Here is a 17956-nt window from a genome sequence, read left to right on the forward strand (position 1 = left end):
CATCCACAGCATCATTACAATCACAAATTCATTTAACATGTACATGTCTTTGGGCTGTGGGAGAAAACCCAAGCCAGAAAAGATAGAACATGCAAAGTCCACACAGAAAGGCCGAAGCTGACCAGTGGGTTCAAACCCAGATATTTCTTGCTGTGAAGTCATAGTGCAGAGGAAACCATCAAACCTTCTGAACCGATAACTCGGAGAGGTTTTGATGGTCCAAGAGGTACCCAGACAATATTAGGCATGTAGTTTTAATGCTGCGGTCAAATGATGTACTAGTAGGTTGATATTCTACTGAAATCCTCTGTTCTTTTTGCTAATTAATGGCAATGCTAAATGTCTAGTGCAGTCATACTGCAAATGGTGTTTGATATGCATATATCTGCGATGTTTAGCATCAGCGTCAGCTATGATTGCTAGTCCTAACCTAAACCGTTACACTGCACTTGTGTTTGAGGAATCCTCTACAAGGCAATGCAGCATCTCCACAAAAACAGCAGGATTGCTCCAAATACAGAGGCACCCCTTTATGTAAACGGTCTAATCAGACATCTTCTCCTCAGCTCTGCATATATTAACTACAACTATTTTGTTCTTTTTCTATATGCATGCAACATTCAACCTCTCATTCCCTGCAGTGATCGTGGCCGAGCCTGCTGTGGTGAGACTGACCAGCATCATCTGAGCTGCCAAGCAGAACTGACCATGAAACTGGCTGGGGAGAGGTCCAAGTAAAAGGCCAAGTTTGCTGCTCCAGCCTGAGGTGTTTGTTGAAAGTGCATCATTCAGCTTATATTAGGCACAAGGATTGCAGTGAATAGACATGTGGGATGAGAGAGAGAAGGAAAAGAGAGAGGGAGAGAGAAGGGAGAACAAAGAAGGAGAGAGAGGAGCTAGTGCCATCCTAGCAACAGTTCCCTTAGCAACGCAATCTGTCTGGATAGGAAGGAGGCCGGCACTGCTGACATACTGAAGGTTATCTCCCAGCATTCCCTTACACTTGCTCACTCACTCGCAGACACCCTCCAGCCTAAAGTAGGCGGTCACTGGTAATCACACCATGATCACCTAAATCTTACACGGTGGACATTTCAATAGGTCAGCACAGCAGGGTACGGGAAAGGGCCTGACAGGAAGTGTCCTATTCGATAGTTAATGAGAGGGGGACATCAGGCTGAGGCTGTTTTATCAAAACAGAGTGGGAGATAACGGGTGTGCGACACGCTCCCCAGGATGTATGGGATAAAGTGCTGGCTTACCCCAGTGAGAACGCTGCCTTGGTCTGGACTGTGGGAGGCAATGATGTATTTATAGTCAGCATGAGAGGCTCTATATGTTATGCTATGATATCGCTCTTCTGCTGTCTACATGAAACTTTTTATTGGGGTTTGGAGTTCTGGCTAAAGAGCACAGCAATAAGTTGTTTCCTTACATGACTGATGGCTGCTGGAGAAAATGATGTAAGCTCATGGTGGTTAGAATATGTGGGCGTGTACTCCTAGTCATCATTTCATTACTTTGTGCATTATCATCTGTGACATATGACTGTGAAATTGACTCTTTGGGCACCAGCATCATCAGCGTTCTATTTCAGACAGCCAAGAGTTGATGCATCTGACATCTGGCTTTCTTTCTACTCCAATTCCATTGCAGTCTTTATCAGCAAGGAGCGATTTCCTGTTTACATTTCAGATTTGAAGAGTAATGGAGTGGAAGAAGAGAGTACCTGTGGATTATGGTATCAAAAATGGTGAAATACAGCAATAAAAACATCATTGTAATGCTTGTAAAGCAATCTGATATGGTTTGGTGACCAATCACAGCGAGTTTTTGAGAATATGCTAAACCTTTCTGTTGGTGAAACTGCTGTTTTGCTGCTATTAGCTAGCGTTAGCCACTGTTAGCCAATATCTTGGAAGTGGATGCAACTTTGTTTGACTCTGATGCTTAGTGAAAAAAACTCATTTGATGTTCGAATCATACCTTACTTACATACTGTAAGAGGAAAAGTTTGACACTAGCTGGCAAAATGTTAGCTTACAACCAGCTGTCGTTGTTGTTCAGACTGCTAGCTCTACGGAGACGGTAGGGTCGCATGTCTAACCTGCTGATAACAAGTAATTGCAAAGCCAGTGTGGCTGTGTCTTTCTTTGGTGTAGGGGACTCCTTTGATGATGTAAAGATCTGTATGATGACACAATGACACAACCTGAAATGTCCCTGCATGCCCATGACTACTCTTCACCTCCACATTTTATAAATTACAAATCCTGTTTTAGGTATATTGCTAGATTTACTTTTTAACATTTTGATGTGCTGCCTTAGATATTTTGGACATGAAATAATTATTTCTGTAATGGAAAAATTGCCCTAATATGTGTAAAATCTAGATAGTCATATGTCTCTGTATTTCTTGTACGAATTTGCCATATTGCTTTTATTCTAGTGTGACTGAACCTTTAATTGCTGAACCATTTTACACATAGTGGTGAATCATTTCTGGGATGGGATTCTTTTTATATCCAAACATGTTACTGAGCTGTTGCCAAATAATCGAATTAACTGCGAGCTGTTCCCCCAGTTTTTAAAGCTTTCAGATCGTAACGTATTGAAAACATATGGATGGATTCAAATGTAAGAAAAGACTCAGATTTAACATTTGATATGTTTTCTTTTTACTAGGGTTTTATAGAATACCTGCATTATACTATTCAGGCTGCCAGTCATGCTTTAGTGCTACCTTCAGCTTAGTTTAGTTTGAGCAGTGTGGCACCTTCTTTCTGTCCACAAACACACAGACCAAGAAAACTCTTCCTGCCTCATACGGAATTCATCAGCCCCCTCTGCCAGTTAAAAAAACAAATATGAATTTTTAACAAGCCCAGAAGGACTGAGTGCCTTAGAAAAGTCAATCTTCCAACAAAAGGGAAAAAGTGCAACACGCCAATCGTCGAGGTTGAGAAAAATATTAGTTATGACACAGTTTGTTCCATTAGTGAGCACAAAAGCTGTCAAAGCTCCATCGATATTCAGGTTAAAGTTTAATTTAAGATTTCCATTGGACTTAAATGTCACATGAGCCTTCAGTCTTTGCCAACTGGTCTTCATCACTGCGGTGTAGACATGATTCACCTTGACCCATATTGGGGGGGAAAAATCCATCGGCATGTTCACTAAATCGTGCCAGAGGAAATCCAGCAGAGCAATGAGAGAAATGTCATTGTGTCCTTCACAGCTTCATCAGCACAGACATTCCAGCATGTCTTTATGTAGCAATTTAAAACTAGCGTCTAGTGGTTACAGTCACTAGAATTATTTGAAACTCTTTGCTTTTTATAAAATAACTGATAAATAGTAATAATAATAATAAGTGGGGATAGGTTAATTGGTTAATCCAAATTGCCACTAGGTGTGAATGCGGGAGTGAATGTGAGCGTGAATGGTTGTCTGTCCCTGTGTGTTGGCCCTGCGACAGACTGGCGACCTGTCCAGGGTGTACCCCGCCTCTCGCCCTATGACAGCTGGGACAGGCTCCAGCGCCCCCCGTGACCCTGAAAAGGAGGAAGCGAATGGACGGATGGATAATAATAATAATAATAAAACCAAAACAAGAAGCATCAGTGATATTTGCTCTCATTATGTGCTTTAGATTTATGAATAAATAAAAAACACTGAAGCATCTTTAAAATATAAAATATCTTAAAATTGCGAATTGGCACTATAGAAATAAAACAGAACTGAAACGAATAGTTTTTCTTTGTTTGCGTTTAAGTTCTATCTACTTTAAAGCATAACATCCACATTATATGACAGACTATTCATCTCTTATTGATGCATTGATTTTATTTTGTGTTCAATTCAGAAAAATGTGATTGTCTTTACTCCTCAGTGCATCTGCTGTAGCTTTTCCTCCTGGACAGACTGACATAGTTTAATCTTTGATACGTATTGTTGGTCGTTTCCACGTAGCAATTTATATCACTGCATATGTTCTGCTTCGATGGATGAGCCACATCTCTGCGAGGACATTCAGCTCACCCGTAGGATTGACTGTTTAAAAAATTGATGTTCAAAGTTCCCGCAAAGCATATCAAGCCCTCTTTCTCTGTCTGGCTCTCTCTCACACACAAACACAAACATGGAAGTGTACATCTTTCTTCATTCCCAACCAACCTTATCTTGAAGTAGATGTGACAGGAGAGACGAGTAAAGGAGACAAGATGGTAAAAACCTTGGGATTCGATGTCAGGTACCATTACACAGAACTTTTCATTTAGCTGAAAGGACACGGTTGCATGCTGATTCCATTTTTGCTACTGTGGCTTTGCTTTTCTCTGAAGAACAAAATGAAGTTTTCTATCCAGAGCTTACTGAAGATTTGTCCATACACTGAAAATACAAATAATGACTTTCTTTATTAGTAAGTTTACTTTTTATACTGAGGTGTTGCTTCTGTGATGGCAAACAGTGAATTAAAATTCATAATTCATTTATGCTGCAGTGCTTGTGGTATCAGGTACAGTGTATAGGTTTACCTATAATAGACCACCATGAGTGAGAATCCTGTAGTGATTATTGATTTCCAGTCGGTGGGCATTTGTTCAAATATTAATTCAACAAGCATTTTTTTTAGTTGTGACCAAAACTAAAATGTCTGTCTTTCAAAACACAATGTAAATATGTCCTCATAGTCTAACCCGAACTTTTTTAAAGGACAGTGTCACGTAATAAATGAATTAAGCCTGTAACTGTGAGTATGACAGAAACTACAACCTCTGAAACCTATACAGACATGGTGGACAAGTGCACTGTCTACAAAAAACTCTGGGCAACTTTCGAACTGTATTTATTGCATAATTTGCCAAATGGTAAATGGACTGGCTCTTCTGTTGTGCTTTTCTATGCAAGACTCAAGGCACATTATCGATCATGTCTCATTCAGCCAGTCACACACACATTTTTTACATTTTAAGTGCTTTCTGTCAACATTCACGCACACATTTAAACTCCAACGAGCGCATAAGGAGTAACTGGGGGTTCAGTATTTTGCCCAAAGATACTTTGACATGCAGACTTGAGCAGCCAGGGATCAAACCACCAACTTTCCAATTAGTAGATGGCCATAGCTACGCCTTACATTGAAGCTTATGCACGAGTTCAGTGCGTATTAGTAAGGTGTGGCTGGTTTCACTCATGTGGCTGGATTCCTGTGTATTGTGTTCATTATACTCATCATATCATACTATTCAATATTTTCCCGCACTGCCAACTTTCATTCTGCCATCACCGCTTTGGCCCAATCACTTTCTGTCTCTATGAGCCAGTCAGCTGATGTCCTGTGCTCTTCTGTCATTCTGTCATTTCAGACTCTTATTTGTGCCACTTTCCTCCTACACCCCTCCACCTCATCCTGGTGAATTATACATCTTCCTCCAAGTCTCCACCAGCTTCACCTTTGCTACTACCACTGTCTAGACTTCTGGTGCTGTCCTGTTTCATACCACTGCTGGACTCCATTTGGCTACATAGCTTCACTGGAGCCTAATAAGTTAGTATAAATAAATTAAGTTGGCATAACTTGTATTTCTTAAATTGACAACACAGAATTTGGATGCTACATTAACATAAAGAGATTTTGTTTCACTCAAGAGATGACAACGAGCTTTCTGAAAGAGACAGAAACATCATGCAAAAGATTAAATGGGAGCTTTGCCAAAGTGCTCTTGACTTTTTGGTATAATCCATAATACCAAAAAGTATGAAGCAAGTTCACACATCCATGGATTTTTTAGCTTGTTTTTTTAAATGTGACTTCTTACCTTGAAGCATCAAAGCTGTCATAGGAGCCCACAGTGTAGTGCCTGAAGAGCTTCCGTCTGTCAGCACGGTCTGCTCGGGAATCTGCCAATTTACAGCAGAACAAGATCAATACCCAAATACCATTCATAGCAGTTTACAAATCAGTGACAGCTGTTAGGAGAGTGGCACTTAAAATATGGCACAATAAGCCCTGCATCCTCTAAAACAACAGCAGAGCAGCAAATATGAACGTAGTCACCTGTATTTGGTTGGAATGTGTTCTTAAAAGAAACATCACACCATCTCGTTCAGTCACATATAAACATGTAAATACAACAAGATGACCCAAAAAAGTTAAATAAGCTCCTCTTCATGACAGTTTCATGCACTGATAGAGACACGGGGGTATGTCATAATACTCCAGAGAACAAGTGCAAAAAGCATAATCAGCATGGATTCAATGTTAATTTTTGTAATTTGAGAAAAGTTTCTTTGTCAAGATTATTTGACTAGACTTTGATTACGTATTGACCTTTCTGTGAAACCTTGATATTAACTAATGGTTTTAACTTCTCTGACACAAATGCACCGACGCATTTCAAGTGAATCCAGAAGTATTTAGATTACATTACATAGTTTTAAACAGATGGGTTACCCCAACATGTTCCCACTCCCAAAGCATAACATTTTACGCTAGGTGACAAATCGTCGGTATATTACGCTTCCCGGCACCCAGCACGTCCCTATATTACGAGAAAAATGAGTGAACATGAAAACCTTTTGCAATGAATCCCGCTTTGATATCGCTTTGGAAAACACTATGTAACGTCATTAAAGTGCTGGTTAGGGTTAAGGATAATGTTAGGGTTAGGGCTGGAATTCATGGCCGTGTATTACCGTGGGAGCGTCATTCTACTGGATTTCATCCATAACCTGGCGCATAGCATAAGAACGCAGAAGGTCACCTTTCACCTCGGGACAAATCTTCACTATATTATGCCTCGGGAGTGAGAACAGGGTTGCCATACTAGAAAAATCCTTTAAAAATCCAATAATAACTGGCTATTGTTAAAAACAATCTGACTCAGGTTGGGAATATCTTCACCTTTAAAACAAAAAAATACTGCGAGGTCTATAATTTTCTGCACAACAACACAATGTTTGCAGTTTTGATCTATCAACTGAGCTACAAGTACAGAACTACACACTTTCACCTTTCATTAAATTGTGTAATTTACTTTTTAACCTCTGAAATTGCACTTCAAACAGTATAAAGACTGTAATTCCTAAGAGTTTGTAAAACCTCCTAATTTGGAAGTTTGATATTGATTACTTGATTTACAATCCACTGTATTTTTCTCCAACAAATTATAGATTTACTTTAATTCATTTTTTTTTAAAATCACAAAAATGACCTGTGGGAAAATACAAGATTACAGAATACAATTCTTTCATTAAGGTGACAGTAAGATTTAAGAGTAAACAATTCCAGTTGGTAATAGATTATAGAAAATAGTCAGCGATGGCTGATCAGCTATGCTCCTTCTTGCTAGTAGATACACTATCATAATTCACAGGGTCACAGGAGGTCTCTGTATGTTGAATATACGTATATAACACCACATAAATACAATAAGCAAGCAGTATTCATAAGAAAGAGGCAAATCAGTTAAAATCCCAGCTATCCCAGGGTACACCTGGGACAGGTCGCCAGTCTGTTACAGGGCTAATGCAGAGAGACAGGTATTTGCATTCACATTCACATCTATGGGCATTTTAGAATCAGGAATTACCCTGACCCCACTAACTGCATGTCTTTGGACTGTAGGAGGAAGCCAGAGTACTTGGAGAAAATCCACGCAGACAAAGGGAGAACATGCAGAGTCCACACAGAAGGGTACAGACCAGATGGTGGAGTTGTGGAGACCTTTCTGTGAGGAAACAGTGCTAACCACCGTGCCACTTTATGTATTTAGCTTAATTGGTCCTGTATATCTGTCTATCAAACTGTGAAGTGAGGATCTCTGACCAAATATTGCACTGTAGGTCTGTCCAGAAAGTCTGTACTCAGATATTAATTGATGCTAACAAATGATATCAATTTAAGATACTTGGTAACAACATCAATACCAACAGTGGCATGTTGGTTCCTTTCAGCTGGCATACAACTTCACACAGCACATGCAGACAGACTCTCGTCTCCTCACTAGCAGATGAAGTAGTTAATGTTCATACGACTCAACAACACTTTAGGTGGAATCTCAGTTCAGTAAAGCTCCCATTTCAAAAACACTGAAGTATTAACCAGCTATCACACATGCTAACCTGGCCAGCGTGCACGTGAACACCATTTAACTACTAGCAATTACCCGACAGCCACATCAGCCAGCTGTTATCATTAACGTAGTAGCTTGGACCTTAGTGAGATAAAAGCAGAGTAATTATTGCAGGCTGAACACATCCTGCATTTAATGCTGAGACATGAGCCACAATTACTGCATGGAAACATGGAGACCTGGATGTGTTGCTGGCTGTACAGCTTTACCTGAACTGTGCATAGAGTCCAGAGTGTGGAGAACGTTCAAGCAAATAAAGAGTAAAATACAGAGGACAGCCAGAGAAGAGAGTTTTAGTCCTGATGACGAGGGTTGGCTGTGAGCGATGGATGAAAGAGAGTAAAGGTAAACGGACTGGTCCTCATATAGCGCTTTTCTACTCTGAGCAGTCGAAGCGCTTTATACAAATAATTCATTCACCCAATCACACCATTCACACAAGCACTGTTTTCTAAACTGTTAAGTGCTTACTGTCTAACATTCATACGGCTGCATCGGAGAGTAACATGGAGTATCTTGCCCAAGGATATTTGCCATGCAGACTGGTGGAGCCTGGCATCGAACCACCAACCTTCCGGTTAGTAGCTCTACCACCTGAGCTACAGCTATACATGTAGCTGCCATCACCAGTGTGTGAATGTGTGTGTGAATGGGTGGATGACTGGATGTGTAAAGCGCTTTGAAGTCCTTAGGGACTAGTAAAGCGCTATATAAATACAGGCCATTTACAGCCACCCCCAGAGTCTGCAGGGAGATGTGGACAAGATGTTAAACTTTGTTTTTTCTACTAATAATTTGTGTTTCTTGTTTTGTTGTAGCTGTGAATTTAGCTTTAAAATGCAGGAAGTGACTGGTTTAATTTTTCACTGCTAGTACTGTTTTCACATCTTCTTTAATGTAACATAACTAATACCACAATTTATCCAAAGTAATTCTTTTAAAAACTTTTTTCATAATTTACAATAATTAAGTTACTAATCTTAAACATGTATTATATTAAATCAAACCTATAACTGGAACAAATTGTTGACACTTAACAAGTTAAGTTATTTGAATATGACTTCTTCACTATTGCTTTTCTTGGTGTTAGGACAGGGATAGGGTCAAAATTGCACACTCAGTCAATTAGTTAATGAACACACATCTAAACTATACTACACATTTTGCACATTTTGCATCTTGCACATGTCTTTGTCATGTCTCGTCTATAATATCCTGAAAATAACTTGAACCTGGTATTCAATATCACTGCACAACCCACTTTGCATTGTCTCTGTCCTGTCTTTGTTTATCGTACAGTTAGTATTGTATAGTTAGTAATTAGTACCTTTTTATCCCTTATTTTTAACAACATTTAGCGTGTTATTTATTTGTAATTTCTAGTTTTATATCTCTTGGAGATATATCTTTTATATACTTATATATGCACGAAGGGGGACTTGGGGTGAAACAGCATTTCAGTACACTGTACACTATGTATACTGCTGTATTGACAATTAAGCTCTTGAATCTTGAAAATCAAAAGGCCTCTGCAAAGCCAGAACATCTTACTATTCATCACTGATTGAAGAAAATAAGAACAACCCCAGGTTTTTCTTCAGCTCTGTAGCCAGGCTGACAAACAGTCAGAGCTCTGTTGAGCCAACCATCCCTTTAACGTTAACTAGTAATGACTTCATGAACTTCTTCACAAATAAAATTTTAGAGAAAAATAATCATCCCACAGATGTAATATTATCTACAGCTACTCTTAGTACCATTGATGTTAAGTTAGACTCTTTTTCTCCAATTGATCTTTCTGAGTTAACTTCAATAATTACTTCCTCCAAACTATCAACGTGTCTTTTAGACCCCATTCCTACAAAACTGCTCAAAGAAGTCCTGCCATTAATTAATTCTTCGATCTCAAATATGATCAACCCATCTCTAATGATCGGCTATGTACCACAGGCCTTCAAGCTGGCTGTAGTTAAACCTTTACTCAAAAAGCATCTCTAGACCCAGCAGTCTTAGCTAATTATAGGCCAATCCTCCAACCTTCCTTTCATATCAAACATCCTTGAAAGAGTAGTTGTCAAACAGCTAACAGATCATCTGCAGAGGCTTATTTGAAGAGTTTCAGTCAGGTTTCAGAGCTCATCACAGCACAGAAACAGCTTTAGTGAAGGTTACAAATGATCTTCTTATGGCCTCTGACAGTGGACTCATCTCTGTGCTTGTCCTGCTAGACCTCAGTGCAGCGTTCGATACTGTCGACCATAATATCCTATTAGAGCGATTAGAACATGCTGTAGGTATTACAGGTACTGCACTGCAGTGGTTTGTATCATATCTATCTAATAGACTCCAGTTTGTGTATGTAAATGGAGAGTCCTCTTCACACACTGAGGTTAATTATGGAGTTCCACAGGGTTCAGTGCTAGGACCAATTCTGTTTACACTATACATGCTTCCCTTAGGCAGCATCATTAGAAGACATAGCATACATTTTCACTGCTATGCTGATGACACCCAGCTCTATCTGTCCATGAAGCCAGATAACACACACCAATGAGTTAAACTGCAGGAATGTCTTAAAGACATAAAGACCTGGATGGCCGCTAACTTTCTGCTTCTTAATTATTTCTTCCATTTGCACAACATCTCAAAAAATTCGAAATATCCTGTCTCAGAGTGACGCTGAAAAACTAGTTCATGCATTTATTACTTCAAGGCTGGACGACTGTAATTCATTATTATCAGGATGTCCTAAAAACTCCCTGAAAAGCTTTCAGTTGACCCAAAATGCTTCTGTGAGAATGCTGACAGGGGACAGAAAGAGAGCAGATTTCTCCTTATAATGGCTCCGGCTTCACTGGTTACATCCAGTAGCAAATTTAAAATCCTTCTCCTCACATACAAGGTCTTGAATATTCAGGGACCATCTCATCTTGAAGACCTTATTGTATCATATCACCGTTCCTAGGCTATTTAAAAGTAGTATGGGAGGCTTCAGCTTTCAGGCCCCTCTTCTCTGAAACCAGCTCCCAGCTTAAATTCAGGAGACAGATACTCTCTCTACTTTTAAGATTAGGCTTAAGACTTTCCTTTGTAATAAAGCATATAGTTAGGGCTGGATCAGGTGACCCTGAATCCTCCCTTAGTTACAACAAGACTTCTAGGAGCTTTCCATGATGCACTGAATGTTTCTCCTTCTCCCACCTTTATCGTCTCTCATGTGTTAAGTCACCACTCTGCATTCAATTATGAGATATTATTAATCTCTGGTTCTCTTCCACAGCGTGTCTCTTGTACCGTCTCTCTCCGCTCACCCCCACCTGGTCAGGGCAGATGGCCGCCTTTTCCTAAGCCTGGAGGTTTCTTCCCTTTTACAAAAGGTGCTTGTTCAAAGTAGGCCGTTTGATTGCTGGGGTTTCTCTGTATTATTGTGATTCTTTGCCTTACAATATTAAGCACCTTGAGGTAACTGTTGTTGTGTTTTGGTGCTATATAAATAAAAGTAAACTGAATTGAGTTGAATCAAAATTGCACATTAGTATTTTCCCAGGTTTGACATTCTAGTATCTTGTTTCTTACTACAGGGGTGGGCAGCAACATTAATATTTCCTGGTAAAGTGCTGCCCTGCGGTGGTGAAAGTTTCGAATGCATATTTGAAGAGGATAATTGCCATAAATGTACCACGTATCATAAAAAGGTTCATGTTACCTTGTTATTTTTAAATCCACTTAATCTTGTAGAAGTCGATGAGAAATTAACTGAATATAGTTCAGGTGTCTGAATAAGTACTTTAGATAGTAATAAAAATATGAAAATTATGACAACTTTAAGTTCTTTAAGGCCTTTAAGTTCACTTAACTATATGAAGGCAGCAAGCTTTCTTAACTTTTCAAGTTCAGTTAACATTTTTTTGTTTGCAATACATAAGAACTAAAAGCAGTGCACAGCAGGCAGCACATACAGTTTAAAAAATATATTTTCTGGAGTTCCAGAGGGTGGCAATATTGGCTAATACATGCACTAATATAAGAGCTGACCGGTAAATGTAGAAATTCAAAAGCAGTGTGTTACATAGTGGAGGCACAGAAGATAAAACAGGAAACATTTTATCGAATGCTATCATTAAGAAACACAAACCTTAAGCTGTAAGAAATCCTGTTAGAAATGCTTTCTCTGTCAGGTCTATTACCCATATTCACACTTGTGGAAGGTGTGCATTAGCCTCCACACTCTACTTTAGTGGACTTTAGAAAATGGTGTTGAAAAAGAGCTTTAAAAGAGCTTGATTTAAAAAAGAAGTATTGTGGACACACAGGCTTGAGTAAAGCTGTCTTACTCTCTCAGCAGCGTCTCCTCCCCCTTCTCTCTCTCTCTCTTTCCTTCCTTCACACACTCTCTCTCACACCAGCTGTCACACTTTCACAGAAACTCCATCTCCTCTGATCCGGCTTAGATCTTGTCATTTTTACAGGAACACCCCACCCCCCTCCCCCACAGACTTTATGTCCACATTGTCAAATTGGAAGAGGGAAAATGTGGCTTGAAGTAGGTGATTGGCTGATAAGAGATTAACAGTGTTTATACAGAAAAGAAAGAGGACGATCAATAAAGCAGAGTTAAGAAAAAAAATCATGGAGGAAAGCAGAGAAAGAGGGAGGAGCAAATCTACAACATAGTCACACTCCATAGCAACTGCTGTGTGACTCGGGCCAGCTGGTTTCTATGGCCACAGATCAAGAGATGGTGTGTGTGTGTGTGTGTGTGTGTGTGTGTGTGTGTATTAATGCGTGCTTGTGCATTACCATTAAGAACAGAAAACATCTTTTTCCTTGACTACATTTATATTGTTTTTCCATAAGCTGTTTTTGCAAATGTTTTCTTTTTCTTAACCTAGTCTGTGAGGTAGGAATGTGAAAATGAGACGGGGGAATTGGCACATTTATCCAAAGAGACTCAGCACAGCTTTATTTGGTGACAGCATCATTACCTACACTGTGACATGGAATTACAGGGGAAGTCCCTGTTTTAAGCTGTCGACTTAAAGAGTTTGCTTTCTCTCAGATTATGTGATTTGATTTGTGTTTTTATATAATCACCATCATCCATCTGGCACTTCTTGCACATCCTGTGACTGTGTATTGTCGTCTTTAGTGCACTTAAGCAAAAACCCTTGCAAGCGCTCAAACGCAGGAGCTGGGAGTTTACCTGGACATGAAAAAAGGAGCGCACCTGATTTTAAAATAAAGCCCGGTTGTGAATGACTCTGCACTCTATTTCAGGTCTTTTAATTGTATTGCATGTTTCCAGAGGCCCGTAAACTTGTCAGACTGTTACTAAATACAAAGCAGACAAATATTTAAGACTCAGAGCTCTTAGAGTTTTTAAAACATGCTTGAAAAGATGACAGAATGATCTCTTCAGGGAGGTTTTTCCAAAGTTATCATTTACCAGTTTGCCAGTTACCCATTTAGTTCATTCATTTGTGCAGATGTTTTCAGGGGTCTGTAATCCAGAAAATACTGCAAGTTGTTGAGGTTTAACAGTTTCCCAACAAAACTTAAAGTGTGCTGAAATCTAATATCTGCTAATTAATACTAGAATTTCACTCACCACCTCTACCACTGTAACTATGATTTAGCATTTAGGCTTCAGGTTTGGTGTGCTGGCACAGTTAAGTGTTTGATGTCTGACTTCGTCCTTGCCAACTTCAGTCGATGAACTGGACCCATTTACCGTGTTGGTGGTGTTTGGGGCGATTTTAAATGGAGCTGACAAATTTTATGACTTGCTGAGTCATTCAGAGGTTTGAGCTTCAGTTTGGTTGGAATTGTAACATTTTATTAGTCTGATACCTAAAAAGCAAAGCAACAAAACAACAACATAATAGCAACCAGTTGAGTGTCGTCACAGAGGATAGATGGAGAAAGATTACATTCTCATTTCAACCCTCATATATTCAAAACAAAATACTGCAGCCAGTTTTTTACGTATTTGTCAGATTTAAATGTTTCAGATCATCAAAAAAATGTTATATTAGACAAAGATTGACCAAAACAAATACAAAATTATGATTTCATATACTGGTGACCCCTTTAATTATGCCACACTATTAGTGTTAGTAAGGCTTTATGGAATGTATAAATACAGATACATTTATCCATCTGTTACTGTTACACTATGTGTTGCTATCACTGATACTACATCACTGCTAGTAATAATCATAATCAGAACAGTATAGCTGTATTTATAAATGGCACCCAAAGTAATAAATTAAAATATAAATGATGAATTAAGCACTTTCTAATGCCTTAATAATGCGTAATAGTGTGACATTATTATAAAGTGCTACCAATTTATTAAGAGAAAAAAATGTATCCAAACCTAACTGGCCTTATGTGAAAAAGGAGTTACTTTGGACTTTGGGGAAAGCTGAGCTCCGTTTCACTACCTGTACTCGTGTCTCATCATTGTCAGACCTGTTATGTCAAGAAATCACTTAAATAAAAGCTGTGTGACAAAATGAAGGAGGCTGAAAGGTCTCAAAAGCAACACTTCATACAACAATCTAAAAAAATCATCTGAGAAACAAAGACACCAGACAATATTCCTAAATGGAGAAAACTTGGAACAGTGGTGAACTTTCCCACGAGTTGCCTGTCCACTAAAATAAGTCCAAGAGCAACTTATCCAAGAAGAACATCTAATAAGAAAGAGACTGGGCATGAATTGAATGCATGGGAGAGTTCAACAGCTGCTGAGCAAAAAGGTCACTGAAGCTTGCCTCACATTTGTCAAAACAAACATTTTGCCGATCATCAAGACAAAAAAATGACAAAATGGCAGCAGATGTCACTCTTGGACAATAATGTGTTAAAAGAAAACAGTTAAATTAACCAGCATTCTTCAGTTAATCTGACTTAATCGCTCGATGTGTTGTTTTACAATTTGGTTCAAAATTCCCTTTAACTTTCTTAAACCTAGAAAGTCTAACTTAAGTATTTCAGAAAACATGTTGGGGAATGAGAAAGAACATCATGTATGGGTAGAACTTCACTTATTCCAATTCAGTTTCTAATGGCACAAAGTTCAACTCATAACTATGACAAATTCTGGATATGATGTGAACAAAAACACCTGAAAGCTCAGTTTGAGTTTGGTGTCATTGGAGTTTTCTACAGTACCGCTGAGAGAGCTGGGGCTACAGTCATCGTTACTCTACAAGTAAAACTTTGGAAAATGATAAACAAAAACATTTTTGGGGAAAATACTGTCTACCTTTTCTTTCTCCCCTAGATATATTGTATATGTCATTTTGTTGTTATACGTTTTTTTCATTCAAAAAAAAAAAGAAGTTCTTTGCCCTCGTAAACATGAAGCAATCTTTTTGAGTAAAATGTAACTTAAGTATAAAGAAAACGAAAGGTTTATTTACTCAAATCATCATTACAGCTACAGAAAAGATTTCGATGTCAGTAGATTGTGGTCGAGTTCTGCTTTCTTACCCGTCCCAGTTCAAGTACATAATACTAGCTACCAAGGCTGCTGTAGGACAAACATCTCAAGATCTCTGTTTAAATAAATAAATAAACCTGGGTAAATTCCCAGATGATTAAACATGCAACTATTTTGCTGGTAGTAACTGAAATAAGTTAAGAAAATCAACAGCCTATGTATGCAAGATAATTCATAATTTTATTGGGGGGATTATATTGGTTGGGTCCGATTATTGGGGGGGGCACAACCCCCTAACCACCCTGGAAATTACGCCCCTGCTGAAATGAGATGTCGGTAACACTGCTGGTTTTGCAGTTAGCTCTTGTTAGCCTGTATTGGTGAAGCTGTCTTCGAGGTCGGTGATACTTTGTTGGACTGACAGTTGGTAATTTTTAGGACTCTCAAGCCTAACATTAGCTGTTGTATATGAAGTGATCACCTCTACAAAAGCAGAATTTTCGACAGTTTGCTGTTTTGGAGCATTGAGGAGGAAAGAGAGGAAAGTAATTGTTGCTCCCCATCAGTCTATCTGCGAAGGGCCATTTCCAAAGAAGTCCAAACATTTTGAAGTTCATCATTCTAGAGTGAGAAAGATTATTCACAAGTGGAAAACATTTAAAATAGTGCACATCCCAGCAAATTAATCCAAAATCAGCTGTGCAATGCTTAGAGAAATTGCAAAAATCTCAGCAGCTACATGTTACACTGTACAAGCCTCAGTTAGCATGTTAAATGTTTAAGTTTAAGACAGAGTGAGTATGGCTTATTTGGAAGAGTTTTCAGGGGAAAGTCTTTCGTGCTGAAAGAACATAGCACGGTGCATTAGGGTTGCACAAACCCCAGGAACTGGAACAATATGTAACAGCAATAAAGTGCTTTGCCAAGTGGACCACTGCAGGTGAAAACCAACACAACATATCAGCACACAGCATTCCAGCTTTCAAGCACAGTGGTGGAGGGGTGATGATTTGGTTTGGTTTTGCACCCACTGGACACTTGAATGGACCAGTCTGTGTACTGGAGTCAGATATGAGCCCATCTGTCCAACAACTAAAGCTTGACAGTGATCCAAATAACAGCAGCAAATCTACAACAGAATGACTGAAAAAGAAACTAATCGGTGTGTCGCAGAAGCCCGATCACAGTCCAGACCTCAACCCGATGAAATGTTGTGGTGTATCCTTGAGAGAGTGGTGCATAAACAAATGCCAACAAACTTCAATGAAATGAAGCTTTGTTTAAAACATTGTGTAAAACCTTACATTTGAAAAAGCCAACTGTCCGTCTGTATCTGTGCAGGTCATGTTTTAACTGTCAGGCTAAGTCAGGTGGGAGGGTACCAAGCAAACTGGTGTTGACTTGGAGTTGCAAGTAAATACCAAATAATAAGTTTGCACTGCCAGATTGATTATTTCACTTTGACTCTGGTCTCAGCGCTAAGTTAAGCTAATCAACTCTAAGCAAAAAAGTTCTTGTACTCTTTGATTTGATTTTTGATTGCTAATTGGTGTCTTTTGGTGCCTTTGAGTAGAGTTGGAAAGATGGATATATATACTTTGGAGACCTCTGTGATGACTTGTGAAATGGTAATCACTCCGGCCAAAGAATGTACTTCTCTAAAGGCCCCAATCAGCCCCAACTATTAGGCTTCATGCAGGCATTCAGTGTCCCTTAAAATGACCAATGGCCTTGGCCACCTCCCAGTGAGTCTTTGCAGGCCACTATACTGTGCTCCCATTTTTTCACTGGCTTTCTTCGCCCTGCCTGCTTTCTTCACAGGCAGAGCTGGGGGCAATTTAAATGTGGCACAGTGTGAGAAAAGCGTCCTCTGCCAATGGCCTTGGGTTAAGCTTTAAAAAAAGCCACACAGAAGAAGGCAAACAGCCACAGCACAGCAAGAGGAGGACAAGTTGCTTCCCATCTGCCTCTTGCTGCTGACATACTCCTAGAACTATGGGAGATTGAGAGTAGGGGTTGGAGGGGGGTCTCATAGACATACTGAGGCCATTCACTACACACACAAAGTAAAAGTAGGGACGAAGAAACATTGGAAATTTACGGGGGATGGAGTATGGCACGATATGTTCATTAGCTCGCACCCAGAGGACATCAGATCACAGCTGAGTTAGCAGGGGAATGTAGCGCTAAGCGTCGTACGCCATTGCCTGAGGAGACAGTAAGACACAGAGATGCTAGTAGATAGAGGAGCAGAGACACATACAGCCAAGACCTGGGGTGGGGGGAGCCACGTGCCATTACACTGCCTCAGGAAACCACAGCATTTAGCCTCAGCTTTGTTCTTTAGAACTAACCTCCTTCCCTCCCC

General features: G+C 39.4%; 1 protein-coding gene across 1 annotated transcript in view; it reads right to left on the reverse strand.

The window, feature by feature from the left end:
• shank2b (SH3 and multiple ankyrin repeat domains 2b) overlaps positions 1-17956 on the reverse strand; it is a 334629-nt gene that overhangs the window by 76175 nt on the left and 240498 nt on the right. The window contains exon 14 of the mRNA XM_026194263.2: positions 5823-5904. Coding sequence (XP_026050048.2) covers positions 5823-5904 — 82 coding nt within the window. The remainder of the gene's footprint in view (positions 1-5822; positions 5905-17956) is intronic.

Source organism: Astatotilapia calliptera, chromosome 1 (assembly GCF_964374335.1).
Source record: "Astatotilapia calliptera chromosome 1, fAstCal68.1, whole genome shotgun sequence".
In the NCBI taxonomy this organism is placed as follows: domain Eukaryota; kingdom Metazoa; phylum Chordata; class Actinopteri; order Cichliformes; family Cichlidae; genus Astatotilapia; species Astatotilapia calliptera.